The 26,295-nt window shown below is 35.5% G+C and overlaps 1 protein-coding gene across 1 annotated transcript in view; it reads left to right on the top strand.

The window, feature by feature from the left end:
- Nucleotides 1-6,685: 6,685 nt before the first annotated feature.
- Nucleotides 6,686-26,295, top strand: part of LOC102504131 (dystrophin-like) — a 562,607-nt gene continuing 542,997 nt past the window's right edge. Inside the window, exon 1 of the mRNA XM_032474646.1 lies at nucleotides 6,686-6,819. Within this exon, the coding sequence (XP_032330537.1) occupies nucleotides 6,813-6,819 (7 nt within the window). The 5' untranslated portion in view covers nucleotides 6,686-6,812. The remainder of the gene's footprint in view (nucleotides 6,820-26,295) is intronic.

Here is a 26,295-nt window from a genome sequence, read left to right as displayed (position 1 = left end):
ATATTACACTGTGGAAATTACAAAATTATAGAGATGGAAAACAATTTAATGGTTGCCAGTCGTTAAGGATTTTTGTGGAGATGGTGTCGCTGTGTGACTACAGAAGGGGTGGTGAGTAGATTTTTGTAATGATAGAGATTTCTATCTGGATTGCAGTGGTGATCACACAAATGAACACACGTGATAAAAAGACATAGAACTATATATGTACCTTGTAGCAATGTTCATATCCTGGTTTTGAAACTACTGTGTTTAAGAAGTATCTCTTAAGGAAACTGGGTAATGAGTACAGGAAAACTCTTAATTATCCTTGCAACTTCTTTGAATTTATAATCATTTCAAATATACTGGTATGTAATTTTTTATATATATTGCTGAATTCTATTTGCTAAATTTTAAGAATTTTTGCCTTTATATTCATGAGGGATATTGATCTGTAATTTTATTTTTTTCCCCTGTCTTTTCTAGTTTTCAATGTCAGTGTAATATTGGTCTCATAAAATGAGTTGGGAAATAATCCCCCCTCTTCTATTTTCCTGAAGAGTGTATTAAAAATGATGTTTATATGTTAAATGTTTGTTGGATTTATCCAATGAAATCATCTAGGTCTGAATATTACTTTTCTTGTACTTTTTAAAGCATGCATTTGATTTCTTTAATAGTCTTCACAGGACTATTCATGTTGTCTATTTCATCTTGGTTGGGTTTTTATAGCTTCTGGTTTTCAGGGAATCGTTGCACTTCTTTTAAATTGTGGAATTTATTTCCAGTCAATCACCATGTTCTGTTAGCCCTTTTAAATATCTTTAGAATCTCACTGCTTCTTTCTTTTTTGTGAGCTATCTAGTCAAGTTACGTTGCCTGATATAATGAAATTGCTTCTTAAGAAGACTCTGTGGGAGGAGGGTATAGCTCAGTATTAGAGTGCATGATTAGGTTGCATGAGGTCCTGGGTTCGATCCCTATTACCTCTGTTAAATAAAATAATAACAATAATAAATAAAGCTAATTACCCCCCCCAAAAAACCAAAAACAAAAACAGAAAAAGAAGACTATGTAACTCTGAAATACTAAAGCCTGCCTATCTTGAGACCGTCATCCCATTCATCACATTTCACTCTCCTGGTCATTCACCATTTAGGCTGTTTTCAGGTTTTGAATGGTTTCCTGCCTTATTCCCTCTGCCCATAGTACTTTCCATCTTTATCCCTTGACACATGTAATTACCACTTATCCTTTAGTTCCATATTTAAGAATTATTTATTTTATAAGATTAGTCCCTCAATCATATGCTTCTAAAAATGTTGCATTTATGCCTGTAGCTTTCATCACACTTTTTGAATCACACTTTTGATTGCATCGCATATCTATCTTTCCCACAAAACTACAAACTCTGTGAGGGCAGTACTACTCCAAGCACCCAGAGAAATGTCAAGCACAAGGTAGGTGCTTAATAAATGTTTGAATTAATGATTGAAATCAATAATTTGGTGCCAGGTGGTGATACAAATTTTATTTTAAAAAAGTGAAGCAAGGTAAGAGAAATACAGAAAGATGAAGGTCAGAGAAGTATTCTGTTAGAAAGAGAAGTCAAGAAAGGGCTTTCTGTTGAGGTGACATTTGAGCAGAGGCCTGAGTGAAGAGGAGTGAGTCTTACAGTATTTGTGGAGGCTATTCCTGGCAAGAAGGATCAGCTAATGAAAATGTACCAAGATGAGAATAATCTTGGAATGTCTGAAGAGAAATAAAGCTGGTGATTAGAGAAAAATAAGGAAAGTAGCATGGCGGAAGAGAGGAGAAAGTCAGTTTTGTACATGCTGTAATAAGGGCTTTTGTTCTGAGGGTGAGGAGAAGCCAGTGGAGAGATTAGAGAAAGTGAAATGATCTGCTGCTGGGGTGTGTGTGTGTGTGTGTGTGTGTGTGTGTGTGTGTGTGTGTGTGTGTGTGTGTTTTAAACATCTTAATATATTTTGGCTGATCTAGACTGAGGAGGGGAACTGTGTTAGATTCAAATTACGGAGACAGGATTTTCTGCTTTTCATTGATCCAACTGTCACTTCATTGAGGTAGTAATTTTTAAATGTTCAGCGGTGGCTAAAAATTTTTTACCACCTCAACACTTTTAACATAGAATGTAAGAAAATTTTATGTGGGGATGTTTTATTGTTTTCAGTGTTACTGTCACATAGATTTAGTTGGCTTTTCTTCAGCCATCTTGCCCTCAAAATACTCTTTGAGTTTGATGTGACATCCTTTGCTGTGAAATGAGGATAACTTATAAAAATCAAGTCCTTTAATATTTAATCGTTACTTAGCAAAGGAAACTTCTTCCAAGGTTTTCTGTAACATGGAATTATATGGCAATGAGCTAATATTGATCAACACCTTAGATTTTATGCAGCAAATCATTTTCTAACCAGCCTAATAGTTTATTCATTTTACTGGCTTATATCCTCATGATAAATAAACACAATTGTGTATGTTGAATAGAGCAAAATCCTTCTCTGGTATTGAATGCAAGTCAGTTTTCAGGTTGTTCAGTAATAGCATTAAGAGCTATAAATAGCAGATGGTGGGGGAAATTATTTTCTTGGACTGCTCAGTATTATTACATGTAGTTGATAGAATTATTTAGAGCATACATTCTTTATTAGGAAGGTTGGTAGGTTAATTTTCTTTTAAGAAAGTGGTATTGTGTTACTTTAATTTTGTAATTAAATTAATATAAAAGAGCTTAAGTCTGATAAAAAAGAGTAGTAGTTATTAAGGTATAATTGATATTTAATAAACTATATGTATTTAATATGTACAACTGGATGTGTCCTGATCTATCTATATGAAACCATCACCACAATCAAGATAGTAGTAGACATGTACATCATCTCAAATGTTTACTCATGATTTTTTGTAACACCTCTTCCCTGGGCAACCACTCATCAGCTTAATGTCACTATTTGCATTTTTTAGAGTTTTATAGCAGTACAATCATACTGTATATACTCTTTTGTTTGGCTTCTTTCAACTAGCGCAATTAGCACAATTCTTTTGCACTTCATTCCTGGTGGTGCATATATCAATATGCCAGTTCTTTCCATGACAAAGCAGTATTACGTTGTATAGACATACCACAATATATCCATTCACACAGTGATGAATATGTGGGTTGTTTCCAGTTGGGACTATTACAAATATAGGTACTATGAATATTCATGTACGAGGGTTTTTTTGATGAACATATGCTTTCATATTTTTTGATGAACATATGCTTTCCACTCTGAGTGGAAAGAGTGGCTCTTAAAGTATGTCTGTTTACCTTTTTAAGAAACTGGCAAACTGGTTTTCAAAGTGGCTTTTTACCATTTTACATTTTCCATCGATAATGTGTAAGAATTCCAGTTCCTCTTCTAAAAATCTTTGTAAATCTTTTGTATCTCTTTTATAGTTTTCTATTTGTCATAATAACTTCATATCTGGCCGTTCCACTAATAATATATAACAATCATTAAAAGTTAAAAAAAACCAGACATTACACTAAGTAATTTACAACATTCTCTTATTTAACCCTCACAGCAAGAATGCGAAAGAGCAGTCAATAGAGGTTAGGATATAGCTAAATGGTAGAGTGCATGCTTAGCATACACAGGGTCCTAGGTTCAATTCCCAGTACTTCCTCAAATAATAAATAAGTAAACCTAATTACCCCCAAAAAATTTTTTTAAAAAGAGCAATTATTATTCCTGTTTTATGGAAGAGTAAGCCAAAGGTAAATAACTCGCTTTATAACACATCAATGTTAAACCATGGATATGTGATTTGAACACAGGTTGTAAGACATTGGATATAATGATATTAACCAGTATGCTATATAGTCTCCCATCTTTTGGGCCAGGGGTTCAGGTATGGACCCCTTTGATGCCTGATGAAGCTCAAAGCCCTAATGTTTCAAGGCCTTTGCCAGTTGCTGCAGCATACCTAAATTATATTTAAATACACACAATATTTAGGATTGTAACAGAAACCAGTTTTATTAAGATAAAGTTTTCTAAATATTTTAAAAGTTGTGATATAATAGAAGCCATACTTCCTCATTGACACACTAAGTAACACGATATAGCTGTGGACTAAATAACAACCAAAATTTCAAAATGATGATGAACATAAAAAAGTACTGTAAGATATATGCAGCATCTATAACATATGAAAAATTTGTGATTTTTATTCAAGACAAGTCACAGGTACTGCTAATACTACTGTGGTTTAGAGCCTACAAACACAGATGAAAATAATACTACACTTTTGTTAGAGGTTAATGAAAATAAAGATGTAGTATTTCTCTCAAACAAGTTAATAGACGTCCAAATTCTATCTGTTGACCCATGGACCTGAGTTTAGATCTCTTACCCTGGCACATAAGCTCCATGAAAATAGGTTTCTTATCTGTTATATCTGTTTTGACCATCGCCCTGTGACCAGTGCTTAGTACTGAGCATTGTGCAAAGCAGGTTCTACTGGTTGAGTGAAGAATGGAATAGTATTTTCCAGATACTTCACTGGAAATTAGGGATTTAGCAATGGAGCAAACAAACATGATGTCCAGTCACAAGAACTAATAATATACCAGGAAATGCAAGCAGTTAAAGTCGTGTGACCTTGACCAAGTTATTTAATTTTTCAGAGCCTCAGTTTCCTCATGTATAAAATGCATATAATAATAGTCCCCTTACAGGGTCCATATGAGGATTGATTACCAATATGGTAATGATAGATATACATACATAGGTATGTCTCTGTGTGTGTGTGTGTGTATATGTTGTATATGTAAGAACAGCGCCTACCACCTTCTGTTGTATAAGTATTTGCCATTATTATGATGAAGACAAAGGAAGTACAAGGTGCTATGAAATTGCATAGCAGGGGAATATAATTTTATCTAGGGGATAAAAAAATGCCTCAGGCAGCAAGTTATGTTTCAAGCTGATACCTGAATATTGGATGGAAGATGGGCAATCAAAAGTGAGAGGAGGCTTAAAGAAAGGTGAAACAGAATATGCGTTATCTCTGAGACAGTAAGGGGCACAGTCTTGCAGAGGCACAAAAAGAAGTCCATTGTGACTGGAACAAAGCGTGAAGGGAAGGAGAGACAAGAAGTGAAGCTGAAGAGGTACGCAGAGACTAAGGGTGGAAATCAAACTACATGGTATTTATTTCTGTGGTTCACAACCCCTAAGACAGATACGCTAAGCACAAAAGTCATTTCTTTATAAATTAATGGCAATTAATAAACCAGCGTTTTCAGAATTGCTATGTGGAATGATGTATATATTATCTCAGAAAAACTTTGGTGGGTTCAAATGGACTCAGTTTGCCTTTTCTGGGTTTTTTCCTGACATTTATAAATTAAACATAATAAACTGTAAGTTGCTCATTATTTTGTACGTCTTAATATATAGGGATTATTTGTGTTTGTTACATTAGAATTAAAATGGAGGCAGTATAGCTAAAATGTACACACACACACACACACACACGCACACATATACATACATACACACATACACATACACCCCTTCGGGAAACAGTATCTCAGAACAGTGACATGGGCACATCTCATTCATGCTAAGTGAATTATTGCTTATAGTTTCATAATGTAACAACCCAATAAGCTGTTGATTTTTTGTAGAGATGGGAGATACTCCCCTGCTAAACTGGATGTTGAGTAGATGGTTAGAAGGAAACATAAGATTTTATCACTTCTCACTTTTAAAGTATTTTTCTCATGAAAACACTTCATTTTTCCTGTTTCATCATTTCAAACTATAGCTATTAGCCCTCCAAGAGAGAGGCATATGTGAAGTTTTAAATGAAATTAATACTGTAGAGATGATGGCAATGGTAATTTAAAAAAAAATACTGATTACTGAATGGTATTTTTAAAATAAAAAATACTTCTCCTAAAATGACACTTATTTTCTTGATAAACAAGTTGTGTGAGAGAGTCAGCTAATCTAATTTCTTCTAAAGAAAGCACTTAAGTCAAAATATCAAGTATAAAGTCCACTCTTAGAAGAGAGTACCAGATTTTAAGTGTCTCCAATATGCAAAATAACCATTTTCTTGAAAAAATTCCTGTTATTAGAGGAATTTTCATCGAAGCACAAGAGACAAATCCCATTTGAGAAAGTGCATGCTATCTTTGATATTAAAGCAGAGATGTGGAGCTGAGCACACAGCCTCCTTATTTCAAAAGTACAACCAGAAGAGAGTTTTTTTTACCCTTTAAAGGCTGTGAAGATAAGTGAAAATTAGCCAGAATTTCCATGTGAATAATGAGATGTGTGGCAAAGGAACTCTACTGTTGGTATAGTTAGGGAAATAATTTAATCCAGAGGCTTTGCATCTATACGGAGGACTGAGTCGTTACTGAAAGAGATTTGCAGATCCACTGCTTTTTAGGCAGAGAGAACGCTCGTTAAATGCAGAACGCTGCTCTGGCTCATGTGTTTGCTCCGAGGTGTAGGTTTTGTTCGACTGACGTATCAGATAGTCAGAGTGGTTACCACACCGACGTTGTAGCAGCTGCATAATAAATGACTGAGAGAATCATGTTAGGCATGCCCACCTAACCTAACTTGAATCATGCGAAAGGGGAGCTGTTGGAATTCAAATAGACTTTCTGGTTCCCAGCAGTCGGCAGTAATAGAATGCTTTCAGGAAGATGACAGAATCAGGAGAAAGATGCTGTTTTGCACTATCTTGATTTGTTACAGCAGCCAACTTATTGGCATGATGGAGTGACAGGAAAAACAGCTGGCATGGAAGGTAGGATTATTAAAGCTATTACATCATTATGGATACAATTAGAAGCTGACCATGACAAAGCATATGTTTGAACAAGCAGCTGTTAGTAGCTGGGGTTTGTTGCCGAGCTCTTCAAACTCTGCAAACAGTGTTGCTTTTACAGAATGGATTTTAAAATTTCCTTGTGCTGCGTTAGATTTTTGGGGGCTGTGCTTGACTCCAACCTCAGGGAAACACTTCTGGGATAGAAATCAGTGTTAGAAGATTTTAGAATAAAGTATTTTTCAGGAGTCTAGGTTTCTCCAGGTAGATGATGACGGGGTGAGGGGGATCTATGGGGAAATCTACCCCAGTCAGTTACATGCTATTTAGTTACAAGGACTGATTGATACATTGGCATATTCAGACTCGGAGAAAAATGAGAATGTATAGAATGTTTGGATAGGTTGAAAATTGTTACACTTGGTTTCTGTTTTATAAGGAGTTTGGCTGTCAGTCTTTTCTCCTCATTCATTTCTAGGTTTTGACATTTATTCAGTCATTCTGCATTATATGAAGAAAATACATCAATATCTCTTGCAGGGTTTTTCAACAACTCTAGCATCTGTTTCAGCTATTGAACTGTATTCACGTTTTGCCAAGTTGATGTCGACCCAGCTGGTCTATCATTTCTCGCTTGATTACCGCTCTTAATTTCTCTGTATCAGCTTGTTTCAGATAGCGCTTTGAAAGCTGTTAATGAAAAATGACAGAAAATGATAAATTATTGAAAATTGAAGCATTTACTTATTTAATTATTTTGGAACCTTAATGAGTTGTGTCTTACAGTCTTTCTTGCCTGCGTACAATTTTTAGAACCCTTTTGCTGCTTTGCAATATTTCTTTGCCATACAATCAATGGCTTATACTTACAAGTACTTCTAAACAAATGGAGCATGAGCCTGGATTGTACTAGGCTCCAAAAATAAAGTTTTGGGAAAAAGGAGAACAATTTAAGCTGTCTGTGGAAACTATGCATCGTTTCCATATTCTTTCTTCATACGCTGTGATGGGGATCTGTCATTGAGTATATATTGGACTGAACATATTGAAATAATTTTTATCACCACTAGGGTAACAAGAAAATAAAACATTCAAAGCTGTTTTTCACAAGTAATTGCTTAAAACAGATGTCAAATAATGTAGAAATAGATTTTCCTAAGTATGAAAAGCATGATTGTTAACTATCTGTATAATACAGAATCTTTCAGTTCTCTGCCCAGTTTCCCCAGTAACCTGGGTAGTTAAATTATCCAAGTTAATGGACTGTCGTGGATGAATATCTAACGTGACCTTTCAGTGTACACAGTATTGCTCATCTGTACTGTACCTTTTCTGTAGTAATTGTAATAGCTTAGTCAGTCTGGTCAAGGAACGCTACTGGATGTTATGTAACTTTCCCCCCTGAACGTTAGTCCATGTTTTTCAATTGCGTATTCCTCTTAGAAAGTGACTTAAAACAACATGTATTTACATATCAGTGAATGATTAGAAACTGTTGGGCTAATTATACTACTTGGATTCATCCAAATTAATTACTAACTTATGTTTTAAAAGACAGTCAGAGATTTGGATGAGTACTTTTTAACCTTGAAGCATACATGACTGTGGTTGAGTATGTAATTCATAATTCATACATATAGCAAGACAGAAAATAGTCTTCTAGATGGATAGTTTTAACTGCAAACATTTTTTTTAAATAATGTGGTTCAGGCAACCTCATTATTTCCTGTTAATAGTTTTGAGTACTGTATGCGTTTGGTACAATCTGATACAGTACTTGTTTAATCTTTGAGAACTCAGAGACTAACAGAATTTTACATCCAGATGATAAAGGGTTATTTCTTGATTGGTTGACAAAAAACAGCTGTTTCTATACTGTTGTTGAAAGTACAGTTCTCTTCAGTCAATTTTACTTCTCAACTTTTTATAACCATTTTAAGTGATAGTTCAAGTCTGGAAAAACTCTTTTACATTATATCTTTAGTAGGATTCTCCTTTTGTGAATTGTCTCCTGTGAGAAAAATGTGAGCTTCCTGCTAGCCTCACACTCCTGTTACCATAGTTACTTAAAAAAAAAAAGAAGAAGAAGGTTTCCTTTCAATGAAGATAGTGTAATTTAAATCAGCCCCTGGACTCCTCAGACTGTGGTTTTTTGTTTGTAGTTCAGGCTGCTTGGTTTGGGACTAGGAAGTGCTTTGTATTTGATTCCACTGATGAATGAAGAGGACAGACACTAGGTGGCACCAGCTGTTGATTATTAATGAAATCTTAAAGGCTTTAGGCCACATACCTGAAGAGCAGGCGTACCCTGATTGATAAATGCATTGGTAAGAGTTGGAAATGATTCCTGATCTTTCTGGGTCTGGAACAAGATTGGCATTCACAGTGATAAGATCGTGTGAAGTTGCCAAATCTCAGTTGCTTAATTCTATGTTTTCTGAAGAGATTTAGGGAAAAAAAAAAAAAAAAGGAGAAAGAAATGCATAAAAATAGAAGTAGTATGTAAAAGAGAGGTGGGACAAATGAAATGTATTATAAATATTTAAATATTTTTAGACGATGAAATTGATGTATAGATCTCTGTGGATTTTCCCCAATTCTCTACAAACCTAGGTTGTTTTTTCTAAGGCATTTATACTATAAAAGCAGGTATTGCAACTCTTTCTTTTAGGTCAAAATCATATTGAGCATCATTATCTTTTAATTCAAAGATTTCCCTTAGTTCTCCTTTAATGATAATACTGTCTAGTGAAAATTCCTACTTGTGAGGAAGTGGACCACCTTCAGATACATTGCTCTTCATTTAGAAAAATGAGCAGGGGAAGACACTATCAGTTAAGAAATACGCTTGGAAGTGTTGGGGTTTTTTTTTTTTTAGAAGCTTGCTCCTTCCTGTTATTCTCCAATTCTCATGTTGTGTATATTTTAAGAATGAAAATAAATAAAAAACCCACTTAAGGGCTTGCACACACACGGACACAGGCATAAATCTGACAATAAAATCAAAGTGGTTAAAAAGAGAGCCACAATAATATTTAAAATTTGTTCTGGACTTAAACTAAAAGGAAAAAGAAGGACAAAAGTTTCTAATTAATATGGGGAAATTAAACAGCTCTTTATACTGGAAATTATTTTTCAGGAAAAAATATGCAGTATTTTTCTGCCCTGGGAATAACTGAGAATTCCTGGGGAAGATGGGGTGGTTTAGAACAAGGGGAAAGGTTATACAGGCTATCATCCTCCAAGGTTCTGTGGAACAGTATGTGACGTGACTAGTTATCTTGATTGTACCATGGAATTTGCTTAAGATTTTTATGATGTAGTCAAGATGGAGAAATACTTGCCAGTTGGTATATCTGGTAGATTAATTAGCTTGATAATTTATTCGGCCTTGGTGTATCAATTTATGAACCATTGTAAACCAGGAAGTTGGGGGGGGGGGGCCTCAGAGGATTATGATGTAGTTCTATCCAACTGGCTCTGTCTCATTTGGAACTAATCTCTCATAGTGTGACCTGTAATTCTGACTTTGGCCCTTTGGCCTGTGAAATATTAATACCCCAAACAAGAAGGAAGATCAAAAAAGCTTTTCCAGCTGAGAAAGAGACCAAATGCATTGAATTACTAGGGTACAAAAGGATTGTGACCATCTAGAAAATGAGATGAGACCAAAATGCTACATTTTAAGGGGAATAACATCCTGCACTCACGTTCAAAAATCCATGCAAGGACAGTATGTGAGAGAGTTAAAGCTTAACAATAATTTGTTGAAAAAGACAGTGCTTTTATTGGCTGTATTTCAGTATCAGTTATAGTCTCTTATTTTTTTTTTTAATTTATTTCCCTTAAAGAGGCCCTGTGGATTGAACCCAGGACCTCATGCATGCCAAGCACATGCTCTCCCACTGAGCGATACCCCCCAACCTTCAGTTGTTGTCTCATATGGCATCAAAGCAAAATAAAGCTAAGTAATGTTGTTAGACATGTAACCTTCCAGGAAGGAAACAAAAAAGAGAGAACAAAGTTTAGAAAGAAATATTTTTTAGAGGGGTGCCATGGTCTGAGAGGAACCTTAACACTTTGGAGAGTGTTCATTGAGGGAAAAATGTCTCACTGAAATGTAGATGGTTGGTGAAAGGTATTAGAAACTACAACAGTTGAGGGGCATTGAAGGTTCTAGAAAAGGGAAAAATTGAAGAATGCTTAAGGGAAGAAAAGTAAAGTAAAGTGAGACTAATTTCAAATATCAGGTGAGCTACAACGTAGAAGAGAGGGTAGACTCATTTGTACCTGTCTGGTAGTGAAGAAAAAAATACTCTTTCAATTAATTGTAAAAGCAGAGACTTGACTACTTTGTGAGATACTTGTTCCTAAAATGTTCAGTGCTGAGAGGAGTTCCTGCATTTAAGAGAAATTGCAGATGTCTGAGATAATTTCTCATTTTAAAAATCTCTGAGTCTAGTGACTTGATTTTAAAACAAAAACAAAAACAAAACCTCCCCTTTTTAGGTATTTCTTTGAGTGTCTCTAGTATTCTACTGAAGCCTTCTAGGCCAAGAGACAGCAAATTGTGACCCACATGCCATGGCTCTTTCTGTTTGGCCAGCCAGCTAAAAATGGTTTCTGTGTTTCTAAATGTTTTTTTTTTTAAAGATCAGTAATATTCTGTGACACAGAAATTATTTGAAATTTTGATTTACATGTCTATTTAAAAAGTTTTGTTGGTATACAGCATACCTCTTTGTTTACATACTGTGTGTGGCTGTTTTCATCCTAACTAAGCAGTTAAGCAGTGGTGACAGAGACCATTTGGGCTACAAAGTCATATGTATTTACTATCTAGCCCTTAGTAGTATAAGTTTGCTGATCTCGTCTCTAGACTCTAAGGGGATGTTGCTTTTTACTCATTGAATTACGTGTCTAGAACAAGCTAGGTCACCATTAAATACCAGGTGAAGACTGTAAACAGAAGTTGAGACCACCTATATTATGTAAGCAATACAGACTTTGAAAAATGATTCAAATATACAGCTTAGGAGTTAATGATGGGGCCATTTTGGTTGTTAATGTTTTGAGAGATTTACTTGCTGATGAATGTTTATTATTTTATGTCTGTAAGAAAATTTAAGGTCTCTGAAATCGCTGACATATAGAATGCCTGCTTTGCCTAAACCCACTGATCTGGCTGAACTTAAATTTGCTAAGATTAAGTTATTTTTATTGTTACTGTTCAATTATTGTGTGATTTCAGTAGACTTAGTGAAAGTGTAGAAGTCAGTGGAAAACAAGTAAAGTAAGTGGAAATTACTTCATGCAGCTACCTTTTCACTTTTCATAGTTCTACAAACTTTCTGTGTGTGGCTTTTGCATTACAGAATTCTTGTGAAGTGCTCACCTTTTTAAAAAGATGAGGGTGTTCTTGATCAAAATATGGTCTAGAGGGGATCAAAGAATAGCAAAATGAAAACAGATGCCCTGCACTCTAAGAGAACACTTGAGACTGTTAGTAAATGATGGATAAGATATGCTAGAGTTAAAAGTTAGCAATGAGATATTTGTGAAATATTTCCCTGAACATGTGGATATAAGAGAAGGGATTTTTGTTTTTCAAATCATGTGACAAATCGTGATTAGATTCTCAGCATACATTTAAGACATTCTGGATTTGCCATCATAAATGACAGTCTCCATAATTCCACGATTGTGAAAGTAAAATCCCTGCCTTTTTTTCTAGGGAGGGATATCATTTCTGCTCACTGGTAGCACTGAAAATTCCTGTAAAACCCATAGGATTCTTGTTTTATTTCCACGAGGATGCTACTGAGCAGCTATCTTATGATGCCTGTCTCTATGGTAACAGATACAAGGCTTAAGGGTCTGAAGGAGATTCTTCCTATTGGTTTAGGAATATGGAGCAATGAGAGAGACTCACTGAGGAAGAGAGAGGATAAAGCTGAGGGCAGGCAAGAGGGAGTTGGAAAAAAACTATGAGGGAGCTGTTTTGTGTGTGAAAATGATTTCCTCTTTATCTCAGAATGAAGTAAAACCAACATGTAAGTAAAGTTTAAAAAAAGATTCTTAAAAGTATTGTTTTCAGCCATCCCATCAATTTTATGCAATTGCAGTCACACAGATCTTTCCCTTAGTTGGCTTACTTTTTTCACTATGCCGAGAAAGATGGCTTCGTGCCTGAAATTGACAAAAGGAGGTCTCTACCCCTGGCAAGTTTAGTTTTCATTACTGCTATCAAAGATCTTGATCGTCTAAAGGTTTTTTTTCCCCTTCATTCCAGAGGTAAGAATATTGAGCTTTAGTTGGCATTCCTCATAATCACTGAGCTTCTCAGAGAACGATGAAAGTGCATTGTCCTTCCAAGATGTTTAAAATCTATTTCTATTAAACACCAGTAATAAGTATAACAAGCATACTGCTTTTTTTTTTGGAAAACTGAGCATTTTAAAAAATGTATTGGGTAAGATTTATCTGTTTTACTTAGTTTTTATTCTTAAAACAATAAAAGCAAACAAAAAAGCCCAAATGTTTAAAAATATTTGATTTTCTATTTTTTTGTTTACAAACAAGAACGCACCATGTTTAAATTATTTTAAAAAGGAAATACACGTGACTCTCCTTTCCCGTTGATTTCAAGTACATATTCAAGGTGTTATCACATAGCAAAAAGTATTTAAAATGTTTGTACTATTTGTATGTCCTTTAGAAAAATATAAGTCTCAGAAGGGAGAGATGGTTCTTACTGTGAAGCTCTTACATTTATTTTCAACAGTAACACAGATACTAGTCTTTCATTTATCCTGATGTCTTCATATATTATATGTTAGGGTCAAAGGGAAAAAAAAACAAGTGAGCAAAAATTCATAACGTGATGAAGGAAAATTAAGATTTGAGGGGTTGAAGATAAACACATTTCGTATGATGTTTATAAGATCAAATTACCAAAGATCTATGTGTTTATTATTCACAGGTCATAATGCTTAAAGCTTTAAGGGATTTAAGTCTTTTTATGTTTTATTTCCCGACCTTGAGAAATTTATAGGTTCTCTGTGCAGATATAACTTCACAAATTTAATCCACTCTATGTAGATATTAATAAAAGACAACATCTTCAGGACTCATTCATACTGTCTTTACATTAAATGAAACAATAGTTAGCTGTAATGTTGCAGGACCTTCTTTGATAATTTTGGAAAATAATTTTTAGAAAGAAAACCTTGTTTGTAACTGGATACATTTTGAACCATAAACAGAAATTGCAATATAAAGTAACATTTCTGAATAAAGCAAGACTATTTGAAATCTTAAACACATATACTTCTTTGGGAAACCTGACTTCAATTTAAAAAGTATGACATTACCAGTATATGTCTAGCATGACTGGCCTTCAGAAAACTTCTGATTTTGTTGGGCTTTTGGCATACACAGTCCACAGGGCACTGCAAGGAGCAAACAAATGGGTAAAAAGATTGTCTAGACAAAAGTACTGTGGGAAGTAAAGATACAGGATAATCTTCTGGACAGACATTTATACTGGAAGTGGGGGATGGCTAAACTGGAAGGTTGGATGGTGCAGAGAAATTAATCGCTATCCACATACACTTGAAGATAAATGGTGCTTATCACCATTCCCAAAGGAATATTGTCATTACCTGGCAATCCAGAGATAAATACAAAGACCTGAAAAGCACACATAGGGAAAATGAACTTACAGTGTCAGTCTGCTCTGGGCCGAACATTGTTAGAACTGATCATAATGTTCCCAGGATAAAACATGATGAGGGCATCATATTCTGATTTTACCAGCACAGATTTCACTTTTACATATTATGGGTGGAATTATGCATTATAGCAACAATAAGCTGGATTATGGAAAGTAACATTAATATAACCTGAAATTTGATGGGTTTCAGGAAAGTTGTAGAACTTATTTATGTTCAGTGACAAGTGTGAAAAGGAGGAGATTGAGTAAAAGCCTGTCTGTTGCGGAAATGTTAATAGTGTTAATGTAGTGAGTAGGAATCTCAAGTTCATCTCCCTTTAGCTCCCGACCTGTTCATGGATTGGCTCTGATGGCCATGGTGATTCTAAGAGGCAGAGCCCATTTCTCCATCAAGTCATCCAGAACATGATCAGAGCCCACTAACTGAAGTGACCGGTTATTCCTGCTGTTGTCCATTCATCCAACAAATATTTGTTGATAAATTCCAGGCTCTGTGCTGCAGCAGAATGACTAAGACATGATCCCTGAGGAATTTAGAGATGAATTTGTTTTATGTGGATGAGGACAGGAAAATATCTACAGTGACAGCTTACCAGAGGACAGCAGCAGCTGCCAATCCAAATAGAAAAGCCAGCTTGGGAATGAACTACAGGCTTCCAGGGTTCCTAGTTTGAGTGATCTGGACAAACTAGCCAGTCCATCGAAGAGTAAAAGGATAGCTGAAGGGAAAGACTGTAAACACAGTGAAAAGTGGTTAGTAACTCAAAGTAGAGGGTTAAGTAACTTACTCGAAGTTTCACTTTAAGGAAGAGTCTGCCTACAAGCGATTGCTCATTTTCACTGAAATCAAATCTAGAAGGAAGAGGTTTAGACTCCTGTAAAAGTTGATTACAGACAACAAGACTGAACGTTTTTAAGCCTGCATGAATGTGGCCATGAAAACTATCTTTCAGAAGGTTTTAGAAAAAAAACCCCAATTTATCTCTTTTGGTGGTTGATACACATTTATCCCTGAGAACCTCTTTCCTATGCCATCTTTACAGAAATTGTCATATTGTTTTATCTTTATGTCTATCTTTGATTAGAAGCTACCTGAAAATGTTTCACCTATATTTAAATTAGTCACAGAATTAGACCTCAGAGATGACACAGGAGGGCTAAAAGGATGACTTTTTATGTAGAGTAGGCTTATTGCTACATAGACAAATAACATGAAGAAATTGTATTAGATAATAAGGAAGGTTTCATCCACTTTCAAAAGCATCCAGCATGAAGTGGTCTTCAGCTTTACCCCTGACTCTAGGAACTTATAAAGACATAGGTTTACATTTAATTTGGAATAAAAGATAAGCAGGACATTTTCCGAACAACTAAAGAAAGTCTGGAAAGTCTCTTTCTCCCTCTCTCCTCCTCTCCCCACTTCCCCTTCTCCTCCCTTCCCCCTCCCACTTCCCTCCTTCCCTACCCCTCTTTCTCCCCATTCCACTCTCTCCTCCTCTTTCCCTCCTTCCTTCTTACCTCTTCCCCTTCTTGTTCCTCTCCCCGCTTCATACATAGATGTATATATTTTTACATGCATGCATGCATGTGTGTCTCTATTTCCGTCTCTATCTCTGACTCTAAGTAATTTAGATAGATAGGCTAAAGGCACATGCATGATTGGCGTAATTTTCCTTTGTAGATGAAAGCAGTTCTATCTGGCTTGATTTTTTTTAAGTTCTTTACTGAAATATAACAAAAATACATAAAAGGGCACAAATCAATAACTGTATAACTTAATGAATTTTTCAGAGTTAGTACATCCCAGGTATTACTCCAAACAAACGAAAAAATAAAGAGTATCACCAGTATCACCAAACCCCAGTCTTACCCCTTCTGGGTCAATACTCTCTCAAATATAAGCACCACACTGACCTCTAACACACCATGGATTAGGATAGGCCACTTCTGAAATGTATTTAATTGGGAATATACAGTATGTACTCTTTTGTATCTGACTTCTTTTTCTCAGCATTATTTTTGTGAGATACATCAATTTTGTTGCTTTCATTTGGGGCTCAATCATTTTCAGTGCTGTATACTATGCCATTGCATGAATATAGCACAGTTTACTTACCCCATCTATTCTTGATGATCATGTAGATTGATCCCATTGGATGGCTCTAAAAAACAATGCTATTCTGCACCTTCTTGTACATTTTACATGTACATGCACTTCTGTTATATGAATACCAAGAAGTGCAATCGCAGGGTCATAAACTAGCCAAGTACCCACCTTTAGTTGAGAAAAAACAAGTTATTTAAGGTATGTAAACAGCCTAACTTTACCACCATCAGTGTATGAAAGTTCTGGATATCGTTGTCAGTGCTTAGTATTATCTGTATTTAATTTTAGCCATCTAGCTGCTGTTCTGTAGTATCTTATTGTGATTTTTATTTCCATTTTTTCTAATGAGTAATGAGTTGGAGAACCCTTTTATATGTTTGTTGGTTTTGTGGATGTTATTTTTCAGTAAGGGGCCTGTTCTAGTCTCATACTTACTTTTCCATTGAGATATCATCTATTTTTTATTGATTTGTAGACGTTCTTTACTTTTTACATGTTTATTATATGTGTTGCAAACATCTAGGGATATATGTTTTATATAAGCCTAGAATTTAAAGTTCAGAGACCCTTAAAGAATACTTAGTCCTGTCTCTTAGTTTGACAGATAAGGAAACTAAGACCTATAGAGTTATAGTTACTTGCTTAAAACCTCTTTTAGTTAGTTATAAGATCAGAAGTAAAACTGGAAATAGTCCAAATGCTGACATTGATGATTTTCTCCATTAAAACATGTGGAGTCTTTACTGCAACTCCTTGTCTGTTTAGGAAGGCCAAAGAATGCAATGCAGTGCATGACAGGGTTATTTGTAACAGCAAATACGGAGTGATGTATGATTAATCTCATTGAGTCTCTGAACAAAAATATCCCCAGCTAACCAACTGTTTTGTAGCATGGCCATGCCATTTCAAACTTAAATTTTTCTTTTGATACTAGATTTTATTCTTCGTCTTCCATAGCTTTATTATTACATGCAGCTTTTCATATTTATTCCTGTTATTTCTGTGTTCTCATTCCACATTTGGCTCAAATTCAAGAAAGTCTATTTTTCTTTAGCAGATTAGTAAGAATGTTAATTTTCTAATTTTTTTTACCAAACAGGAGTAAATTTAGGTTACAAGTCATAATTGCTAATATAATAATAATACCTACTATTTACTGATTTTTTTTTACATTCTAAATACAGTATTAGGTAATTTTCATGAATTACTTTAGGCACTATTCTGAACAACCCAAAAGTAAGTTTTATTATCCCTATTTTATTGATCTAGAAACTGAGCTTCAGTGAGTTTAACCTACTTGTGAGACAGCTAGAAAGTGAAACACATTTATCAGATTTCAAAAATCACACTTTTTCCTGATCCCACTCTACCTGCTTGGAAGGAAACAGATTTAACAGTAGGGATTTGGGTAACAACCCACTTTTCTTGCTTCTATTGTAGGTCTTAGGGATGTTTCTGCCTTCTAATCTCATTGAATAATTCCATTTTGTGTCCTTTTTCAAAGTGGTAATCAGAGCAGTGCTTTAGTTATTTCATTGACAAAACTGAACTCTTGATAGTGAAGCTCTTACTAGTGTGCATGCTACATAACTGACAGGTAAGTTCGTATCCAGAGCTAGATTGTAGTGGAATTTTATTTTATTAGGAGGCCAGTCGTATTACAAGAGTCTCTGATTTCAATTCCATCTAGTGATTTACTCTAGGATCTGATTACTTCTCACCTAGATTTTAATTCCAAACTTTTCTCCTTCCTGTTCATAAAAGAGCTTTTCCACAGTTGTCTGAGAATCAGTGTGCTCTTAGTCTCTTGCTTCTCGACCTTGGCCAAGTGAGCTCCCTGTCACACCTCCCTAGCTTCATGCAAAGCAGATGAACACTAGTGTCTCCATCTAGAACTTTGAATCCACATGAGTTACTTATCATGTTATCTTTCTCTTAAGGAGTGAGAGAAGCACATTTAAACAATTTTTTTTTATTTGTAGTTGTTTGACTGTGTCTGAACATATGGGAATGGCTTTACACCGAGGTCCTCTAATTCGTAGGCATTTGGTAAAAGTAATTCCTTAAATGTAGAGAACTATACAATTAAGAAAACACGTTCTGGTTTATTTTAATCATATAACAACCATGTGAGGTAACCTAGGTAAAAAGTATTATTTCTTCTTTATTCATATCCATGTCTATTTGTATCTTCTGTCTGCTTTCCATACCACCTGCCAGTCCCCGCCTCAGTTCAGATACCTGTAGCTCACTTTGAATACCATGATAACTTCCCAGCTTACCTGTGGTCTTGCTTCTGTCCAGTTTACTCTTCACATGGCTGCTAGACTCATCTCTCTCAAAAGCTAAATTTAATATGTCCCTCCCCTGTTTAAATCTACAGGTGGCTCCCCTATTATTTCTAGGATATCATTCAAATAAGGTGAATGGAATAAAAGACCCTTTATAACATTTCCCATGCCTTGGTCTGTTCTGATTTTTCACCCACCATATGAATGCCTTACCCCAGCCATACAAACAGTTCTCTGAATGTAACATACTTCCCTGGCACGTGCCCTAGGTCATGTTGACCCCACTCCACACTCTGAAACAATTCTTATTCCCACATACTTACTTGTTAGTCTTATAATCCTCCAAGATAGTGTAGATGGTGCCTCTTCCTCATCTGTGGATAAATCATGGGCCCCCATGTATACTCACTCCCATAGCATCCTCCTCATTCCTGTGTCAGCACATCTTTCTGTGCTATCTTTTTGGGTTATTCGTTTATTTATAGATTATTGGTATCTGAGGACTGTGGTTTCTTCTTTCATGCTTTACCCCTTGCTTAGCACCTGGAGAAAGAGTGACTCAAATTTTACTTTGTTGTAATGAGTTACAAAGCTGGAGGTAACAAGATGTTCTCTGAGTCCTATGGTAGCATCATTTGCATTACATCCTTCTTCCCTTGAATGTAACTATGATACGTGAATAATAAATTTTCAAGATTCCTATGTATTTTGTTTATGGAAATAAATTGAGCCAGGTTACAGGTTTGGTGTATTTCGTGCTGGTAGAAGTTGAGATATTTAGTTATGATAGTATAGTAATTACCCTTCATGTTAGAAATGTATATGTTGCCAAAACACAGCCTCCGTACCCTACTTACTGAATAGAGACTTGAGGACAGAGTTTTGGATGAAGTAGAAAAGACAACTTTTTTTCCTTGCCAGGCAAAAGAGGTCACAGTGGGCTAATATCTCTAAGACTGTGAGCCTACTGGGAACAGAAGACAGGGGTTTTTATAGTAAAAGTTAGAGTTCAAAAGGGTGGAGCTAGCTTCCATAGAGATCACATAAGGGTAACAAATTGCTGCAAAATTGTTCTTGTTTTTGCAGATGCAGTGGTCCCCTTCCCTCTGCTGTGTGGGACTCTTAATATTCTTGTACCTAGAACAAAGTATGCATAGGAAGCGGCTCCATAGAAAAGAGCTCTAGAGAAAAACGTGTACAGTTTAAAGTCAGGTTTATAAATACTTTCACCCTTTTAAGCAGGCTGAGGTGTAGGACCTCTTACTGCAGACTGAGGCCTGCAGCTCGAACAACAAGATACAAGGAAACCACAAGGGTCAAGAAGAGGGCACTGGGGTCAGGAGCAGGGCACTGGGGGCAAAAGCAGGGCACTGAGCATGATCGCTGCCCACAGCACCAGCACCACAAGGGGGTTGGGTGGACCACCCAAGCCTCCCTCCTTTCCACCCTAACCCTGGTGAGCAAGAGCATGAGAAAAACCCTTTAAACTATTATACAGTTAAGCAGTTACAAACACATCACATGTATCAGATGGTCACTAATGAAAATAGGGTCCTGCTTGTTTATGTATAGAGCACAGTGCTTTAAAGCTTTCTTTCTTTTTGATTTATGCATTGCCTCCCCCTGAGGTCTTAATTCATTCAAATTATTCACTGAGATAGATAATAACAAAAATAATTTAATGGAATGATCAAATAAAATCATAGAAGAGTAAAATGACTGTTAAGTTTATGAGGTAAACAAATTCAGGCATATTAAAAAAGTAATACAAAATTAAAATGTGCTCATTTTTTTCCTCCTTCATCACGAAAAGAAAGTGATGGACTTCACCAATCAGCCAATTGTGCTCTGCATCATGGTTATTGTGAAGTATACCTGAAACTAAAAGAATGTATCTAATTTCATTTCCCCACTGAGTTTTCATTAGAAAATGAGAACTACATTCAAAAGGATATGAGATTGAAAAGTAAGGTAAATACAATGCCAGCAATAGGAAAGCAGAGGTAACAGGTGATTGTTTTACAGCCTAAACCTCAGGTCTACATCTGGACATTCTGTGAGATCAAAGGTTCCCTGCAGCTGCAAAGAGAGTAACAATTCAGTGGATGCACCCAATGGTATGGGATGTTTACACCCTGCTTGCTCTAATGCACAGCTTTGTGATATTAGAGAATTAATAAAGAAGTGAACATATTTATTTATTTTATAAACTCCTAAATAATCTCTGTGGAGGGGAAATCTCAAAGATGCCTAAATGCATAGCAAATTGAATCCAAAATTTATCTAGTCTTTAGAATCACAATTCTCTATGACAGGAAGCCACATGCCAGGAGCTATGTATATTTAGTTATTTATTTTGATGCTTTTCATAGAAATTCTACTCATGCCTTATTGATATTTATATACAGTCTTTCTTTTAATACACAGTGGAATTTAGCACACTGTGTTTAAAAAAAACAGATCAAGGCTTACAATTCAGTTGTAAACATTACAGTATTAATTTATTAGGGAATGAAAGAATCATTTGTAGAATTATAGTAGCGAAAGCATTTCATTACATAATTTGAGAACATCACATATTGTGACAACATTTACAAAAACCTTGTAAATATGGTGATACTTGTTGCAGAGTTTATAAATAAGTACGCTGACCCTGGATATAACAACAGGTTGGGTCAAAGGTAAGGGATAGTATAACCACAATTTATAGTGGGGACTAAAAACCCATAATTGCATATTAAAGGAACATATTATAGATAATTTCTTACTTTCCTTTTCCATTTTTGATAAAATAATGCTTTCTTTATATTCATTTATGCCCAGATGAATCACTGGAAAATCTTTACAATCTTTAGTGTATCAAAGATAGAGAATAAATGCTTATGAAAGTATCAGTTATAAGACCGATGACCTCCATCACTGTGCCAGCCAGTGTGATGATGTCAACCAATATGGGATACATCAGTAATGGACCCACGTAGAAACCTTTTCCAAGCCAATGGATTTGCTGATACTTTTAATTGATTGAAGGAGGAGCCCATTTTTATCAAAAACTTATTTCAAATGTAATATGGAACCTGCACTGAAGAAGGTTGAGAAAATTTGTATGCATTAAGGCTCATTCTAATGCAGCTACAATGTTGTAATTAATTAATAATAAATCACCTAACATTATAGTAATAATTTAAGTTTGTAAAACTTCGATTCAGAGTATACCATGATTTCAACCAAACTGAAAGTTTATTTCAATCAGTTGAAAGAACTAAAGTGGCAAACTTCTAACAATGCATGGACAGTGGCTATACCCTTGTAACAGATGGTCTTGGTGCCTTCCCTTCTATTCTGGGAAATAACCATTCCTGTATATGCCTACAACTTCTTAGTACAACTTGATTCTTTGCCTCATGATTTCTATTTGCTTTTGGTCTAGCTGAAAGTGTCCCAAAGGTGTCTCTCAGGTGAGACAGCTCAGTCTCCCAGAGGTCCCAAGTGGTATTGAGCCTCAGTTGATCACAGTGACAACATGGTTATCAACTCACATTGTACTGCCTTTGTTCTCTTCTCAGTCTCATCCACTTTGTTACTGTACTTCCTGAAATCACCTCTGAAATAAATTATTTGCATTCAGATCTTTTTCTCAGGGTCTACTTCTGGGGAAACCTCACTTAGGAAAGCATATTTTATTATCAGTAGTTTTGCCTCTAATTTTTTCACCCTTTTTTAATCAAAAAAGTGTAATCTGGGAAATTATAAGGGCAATTATCAAAAGGTACATTGGTTTGGGAGTTAATGAAAAGGATTAAAAAACTGCCATCCTACCACGTATAGTTGCTTAATAGTAGTTTCCAGGAGCACTGTGACAAACTGAAATGGTGTTGGTCCAGAGGTAGTGGGAAGAGGTGCTATTATTTAGTGCCATATATACCCAGCATGTATGCAATTGGAACGAAAGCAAATGTGCTATATTTTTACTATCTCTAGAATAGACTGGATCAGATTTCATGTTTTTTTAATATACAGAATATTTTCTTTAAAAGAGATTTGATATGAAAGCTCAACAGACATGAATTGAAAATGTAGACATTCTAGATGAAAAGTGGCAGGGGAAATTGACTCAACTCTCACCTATTCCCACTTCCACCCTCTAGGCATAGCTGGAAGTACTCTTGGAATTTGGAGGGGGGGGTGGAATCCACTCTATTAGAAAATATGATTGCTCCCAACTCTAAGTCATCAATCTAGAAATGAGTTTCTTTACCTACTTAACCACAACCAGAAAATAGCTAACAACAGGTAACTTTAAATTAGTAATGCTTGTATATACTGAGCAAGACTGAGTATACACATTTATCAAGCAGCAGAAGTTTTCATAGCCAGAATTTAATATAGCACAATTAATTCATTAGGAAACTTCATTTACTAACCTTTTGGCTGCATCAAAATGTAAACAGCACCTTGGTTTTAGGAAGGAGAAGCTCTATTCGTAGCCAGACATATGCTTTGGTTAAGTGGCTTTGTGTTTAGCATAACAGTTGGTAATAAAGCAGGTGAAGGAAATGTGTATCACTGTAGTAAGAATAATACTTTTAAAGATAAAGATAGGGTGTCTGAGACAGTTGTGGGGGAAAAAAATTCCCAGCCCATTCCTAAAGGCTGAATTTACTTAAAAATGATAGTCTAGCCACCTAGCCCCATTTTGCCATTGAAAGATTTCTTGGGAATTCAACTATCATGTTGCATCAGGACAGATAATATTATAACTCATTGTAGCATAGTGATATTGATTTACTTTAGATCACTTTACACATTAAAGCTACCATTATCACTCCGGTTTCTTGAGTAAAGCATGAAGGCATCATCTTTTTTGACTTGTTTTCACACTTCATTACTTGTACCTCCTTTAGTCATCATTTAATGTTTTATTTGGCACATACTATATAGAAGGTCTTATCCTGAGCACTGAGAGCAATAGGAAGGTTAATCAGAAATAATTTCTGCCCTCAAAAAGCTTGCAATGCTGATGGGAGAAAAATCCCACTCAGAGAATGTATGACTATTATGAGATAGCTCTGTTCCACCCCTCCCCACTCCCCTCTAGCCTTCTTACTCTACCTCTTCTAGCCTTTGCCCCTAACATCATAAAACCAAAAGATCACTGGTAGGAAAAGGTATAGAATCTGTAAAGGAAATGATTTTGTAGCATCATCGGCATCAGGTATCTGTGTGCCATCACAGTCAGTCATGTCCTTCTTTGTTCAAGTCTGACTTGGAGGAAAACTTTCACTGGCATTTTATAAACAACAGGTAATAGGGCTCCTATCATTGGCCTGTGGGAATATTTTTATGTCTCTGTGCAATATCACGAGAGCTGCTAGAGAGGCTTCTGATGCTGCCATGTACAGTACTAGATGATCTTTAGTTCTCTACAGGCTTTGAACTGATCTCTAACCCATTCATCAGAAATTATAGCTCACTGTGTTTGCATATGGAAGTACGGTGAAATATACTTTCTTACCTTTGTGATTCTAGATTATTGTTCATGGAGGAGCTGTAACTGACTCCAGGCAATGCTATATCCTCACCTTAATGGGAATATTATAATGTAATTAGGTGGGGAAATTAAAGGGATGAAAACAATCCCTATCTATCCACTAAGTAAACTTGTCCTGTTTTGATAGAAAATGTTGAACATTTTGTTATCTGAGTACAAGTCCCATTTTCTTATAATATTTGTCTTCCCTATGATTCACATCTGTTCTGTCTATGAGGATGTTAGTAAAGATGGTAATGATGAAGGTGATAATGATGATGATTCCTCATAATGGATAACTGTAATAGCAGGTAGAGTGTGGTACATGGTAAAAAAAAAAAAAAAAAAAAAGGGTGGCAGATGTTCCTCATGGGAGTTCAGAGCAAGGTGAGAATGACCCTGAATTTTTTTTTTTTTTTTTGCTGCCTCTTTAGGCATTTTCAGACACATTCGCTGTGTGAGTGTGTGTGTGTGTAGGGAGGGGCATTTAACTCAACTCAGTTTATAGAATTTTGTCTCATATTTCTACATACATTCTGCTAATAACCGTGTTCATTATTACTTCCCTCCCTTTTTCTGATTATGGATGCATTGATAATGATTTTTTGATATTACTCACTGTGAAAGAATTGTCACTGAATAACACATTGTAAGTCAAACTAGGATAACAAGGCAGGAGTGTTCTGTAGATAACATGAGAGTGTTATGGGGAGACTCATTAGGTTTTGGAAGAGAGTAAGGCCAATAATTCTCTAATTCTTGAGGGAAAATAATCATTAAGACTGGGGAAGTAGATGTGTAAATACCCATTTATAATAGTCTAACACTATTTCTAAACCTTTTGAAATGTTCAAACTTCAAATAATCTAATCAAAAATACATATATAAAAAACCAAAACAAAATATTTGAGCAGAACAATTGTGTACAAAGAACTTTACTTCTCCGGATACAATTTTCCTTAGTTCATCCAATCACATGTATGCCAAGCAATCCATTCATCTATCCCTTCATATATACATAATCTATGTATCAAGGTATATGTGTGTGTGTGTGTGTGTAGGTTGACCCATATGATAGCTGATATTTGACCATTTTTGACTTAAAAATGGTAAATTCTTATGGTTCTTATAGCTCTACTATTAGTGTGCTGATTAAATGGGGTGAGAAAGCACTGCACTGGTACCATACCACTCCACTTAATCACCACATTAACACCAAGATATGTGAAACAAAATGAAAGGTTTTGAAAATAGATGCTTTTCTAATGTAAAATCTCTGTGCTCCCCTACTGAAATCAGAAAAGGGAAAAAGTTCTTTTTGTAGCAACCCTATTAATCTCACATGATCTTTATACTGTTAGTAATGGACTGGGCTGTGAAAAAATAGACAGTTGGAGAGTTAACTATGGATAAAATTTTTTCTGTATTTAATCAAATTTACCTAACTCTAAATCAAATAAATTGGGCTGAAATCAGGCAGACTCCTTTCCTACTGAGACAGTGGACTCTATTAAGTGCCATGTCTGCCTGGACAGCATTATGATTAATTTTGCAAATGCCACTTAGTATGCATTTAAACTAACAGACTAATGGAAAGGGGGATTGATGTAAAATAGAATTCTTAATTCAAGGAGTAAAAGCAGTTTCTACTTTAATCATATAGTTAAATAGTACATATCTTATTCAACTGTAAGTGTAAGTTGTTAGAGTATCTGGGAATCTGAATCAAGGGAATTATTAGTTTACCATGCCAAATTTGGTGGAGATATTACTGTCTGGGAAAGTTGTTACC

The sequence above is a fragment of the Camelus ferus genome, chromosome X, assembly GCF_009834535.1.
Source record: "Camelus ferus isolate YT-003-E chromosome X, BCGSAC_Cfer_1.0, whole genome shotgun sequence".
Lineage (NCBI taxonomy): Eukaryota > Metazoa > Chordata > Mammalia > Artiodactyla > Camelidae > Camelus > Camelus ferus.
The sequence above is the reverse complement of the archived record's forward strand: the minus strand, read 5'-3'. Positions and strand labels throughout refer to the sequence as shown.